At 34.9% G+C, this 3,331-nt stretch overlaps 1 protein-coding gene across 1 annotated transcript; it reads left to right on the forward strand.

The window, feature by feature from the left end:
- The first annotated feature begins 1,410 nt into the window (after nucleotides 1–1,410).
- On the forward strand, nucleotides 1,411–2,751 carry LOC145823648 (receptor-like protein 35). The gene is made up of 3 exons (XM_082923139.1): nucleotides 1,411–1,774; nucleotides 2,085–2,625; nucleotides 2,712–2,751. Exons 1-3 carry the CDS (start codon nucleotides 1,411–1,413, stop codon nucleotides 2,749–2,751), a joined length of 945 nt encoding a protein of 314 aa, XP_082779265.1.
- The last annotated feature ends 580 nt before the right edge of the window (nucleotides 2,752–3,331 follow it).

Raw genomic sequence — 3,331 nt, forward strand, 5'->3', positions numbered from 1 at the left:
TCATACAAAATTGGGAAAAATGCAAATCAGTAGACAGTGAAAAAGTCAAGAATCATCAATCCTAAAATTAGAAAGAAATAAACAACTACTACTATAAACATAAAATTCATATGTTCACACACCAACAATATAGAGGGAATTATTATGTTCATACAAGATTGGGAAAATTGCAAATCAATAGAATATTAGAAAGAAAATTACACTATAGATGAAATCTTTTATGGTGCAACTCTGACACATGGAAATGATTTGCATCAAATACCAGAAAAGAGTTGCGCCATGCACACAAAAAATTTGCACCACCATTAGAATACAAATATTTTTTTACTATCCTACTGATTTATAATTTTTCTTACAAATTCATATGTTGGTACACCAATAAATTCAAATTGATACAAACAAAGAGAATTCATTAGAACAAAAACAAAAAAAAAACAAAACAAAACAAAACAAAACAAAACAAAAAAAAAAACAAAAAACATAGCTAAAGTAGGGTAGAGTAGGGTATCGAAAACATAGCTATATATGGTGATCATACATTTTCACAAGCTTAACACATATGCACCCCTCCCCTGAGCCTCTCCCCTCAAAAATCATCTCCATGAAGAGGTTGTACATTGCTTCCCTTCTGGGAGCCCTAGTACTGTACTCGGGCATGGTTGAGTTGGCCATTTGTTCCTAATCCAACTATCCACAAATCATGACCCATAGATTTTCCTTGTTGCTCCAGTATTCTGTTTCCACTCCCCCTTGTAAATACTTATCATGTGATCATTTGGCAACTCCTATTCTTACGCTGTATTTGGTTGGGAGATTTAAGAAGAGATTTGGAAAGGAAAAGGAAAAATGTGTGTAAAACTATGTGAAATGTAGATATATTTTATTTGCATTTCAACTACATTTTCCATTTCCCTTTTCAAATCTCTCCTTAAATCTCCCAACCGAACACAACATTAATTTCGACAATATCATGTGATCATATATGTCAATTGACTATGTCAGCCCCCATACTAGTTTCCCAATGAATTTGCTAGTATTTCAGGTAAATTGGAAGGCTATATGTATTCCCACCACTTAACCAGCCTTACACAGATTTGTTTATTATCACATAACAATTTTAGCGGTCAATTATCCCATCCTGGTGGGTAAACTTGACACAACATGCTTATTTGGACATTTCAAATAATGCAGGTCCAGTTCCACCTTCGGTTTATAATCCTTCATCGTTGCGGTACTTGTCCCTTGCTGATAATCAACTCACTGGTCCAATCCAAGAATTCACAAGTAGTATATTGGATGTTAGATTTGAGCAAGAATGACCTGCATGGCCCCATTCCACCACTTTCAACAGCTCACAGTTTCATCTCACATAACAAATTCACTAGAGAGATCCCTTTGGTGATTTGCAACATGAGTTCCCCTATAATCCTTGATTTGTCTCATAATAGCTTGAATGGTGTAATTCCAGAGTGCTTGGGAAACTTTAGCAATGTACTCAGGGTGTTAGATCTTGGGATGAATACCTTCCGTGGAAACATTCCTGTCACAATTGCAAAGCAAAACAAGTTGAAACATTTTCCCGTAAGCTCTCTTGAGGTTCTTAATTTGTCTCATAATAACCTGAGTGGTGTAATTCCAGATTGTTTTGGGAATTTTAGCAATGCACTCATGGTGTTAAATCTTGGAATGAATAACTTCCATGGGAAAATTCTAACTATATTTGCAGAGGGAAACCAATTGAGGAATATTGACTTAAATGGTGCCACGATCTTTGGTAAATTGTACACACTTGGAAGTTCTAGACTTGGGAAATAACATTATAGATGACACATTCCCCTACTGGTTGGAGACTCTTCCTATGTTGCAGGCACTCGTTTTACAATCCAATAAATTCCACGGCCCTCTAGGCACTTTCAAAACTAAGTTCCCCTTTCCCAAGCTCCGAATATTTGACCTCTCTCATAATGAATTTTGTGGCCTTTTGCCAACAAAGTATTTTGAGCATTTCAAAGCTATGAGAAATGTGGATGAAAAGGTGAGAAGAAGATATATGGGAGACCACTATTATAAATATTCTGTGATAGTGGTAGTAAAGGGGTTGAAGGTTGAGCTAGTGAGGATTCTAACCATCTTCACGATAATTGATTTATCAAACAATAAATTCACAGGAGAGATTCCAAATGTTATAGGAAATCTTAATTCACTTTGGTTGCTCAACTTATCTGACAACGATCTTACTGGCAATATCCCTTCGTTGTTGGGAAATCTATTGTTGCTTGAATCGTCGGATCTCTCTTCAAACCAACTCGTAGGTGAGATTCCTAATCAATTGACAACTCTAACATTTCTTGCAGTTTTAAATCTTTCACAAAACCATCTCGAGGGGCGCATTCCTCAAGGCAACCAATTTAATACATTTCAAAATAACTCATACGATGGGAACTTGGCACTATGTGGATTTCCACTGTCGAATAAATGTGGAGATAATGGGACACCACAACTGCAACCACCACCTATGTCACACCCGGAAGATGATCCAACATTTTTTAGTGGATTTAATTTGAAAGTCGTATTCATAGGGTATGGATGTGGAATGATATTTGGATTGCTTATGGGATATCTTATGTTCTTAACTGCCACAAAAAAAAAAAAAAAATGGGGACCAAATATTCACTGTCAATTGACATAGTTTTTTTTTTTTTTTTGTGAAGCATCGGAACCATTGCCACTCTCTATCTAGAGTTGGAGTGAAATAGTATTTGATGCTTTATAATTATATGCATGGTTTTTATAATTTGTTTTTTATACTATGTCTATTTAGTGAATTTGATAATATCTGTTAAGAAATTGAATAGAAATCAAGAACAAAATGTTTTATTTAAAAGAGAATGAATCGTTTCACTTTGAGGAGGTAGGTGTACTTGATTTTAGAGTTTATGAACTATCTGTTGGGTATTCCTCCTTATTAGAGTGTGAGACCCAATTGGTTTGTTAAAGAATTTTAATTTGGTTTGGTTTAGGTATAATATATTTTAATATATTATATCTAATTTGTGGAGACCCAATCCAATTTGGTTACAACTAGGGTTTGATAAAAAAAAAACCCACAAGTATACCATATATATATATATATATATTGGTATTGCTTGTTTTTGAATGGGGTGAAAAAAAACAAAAAGAGGCAGCCGTTTGATTCCACGGCAGCAACAAAATTCGGTGGGTGTGGTTTTTGATCCTGATGTTTAGAAGTTTCATTAATTTCAAGGTTTGGTTGCTTTAAAGCATTTTTTGTATGCTTTTGGCTGGTGCTTGGAAGCTGATTTGGGTATAT

This window comes from Camellia sinensis, chromosome 4 (assembly GCF_055761805.1).
Source record: "Camellia sinensis isolate YWXY chromosome 4, ASM5576180v1, whole genome shotgun sequence".
In the NCBI taxonomy this organism is placed as follows: Eukaryota; Viridiplantae; Streptophyta; class Magnoliopsida; order Ericales; family Theaceae; genus Camellia; species Camellia sinensis.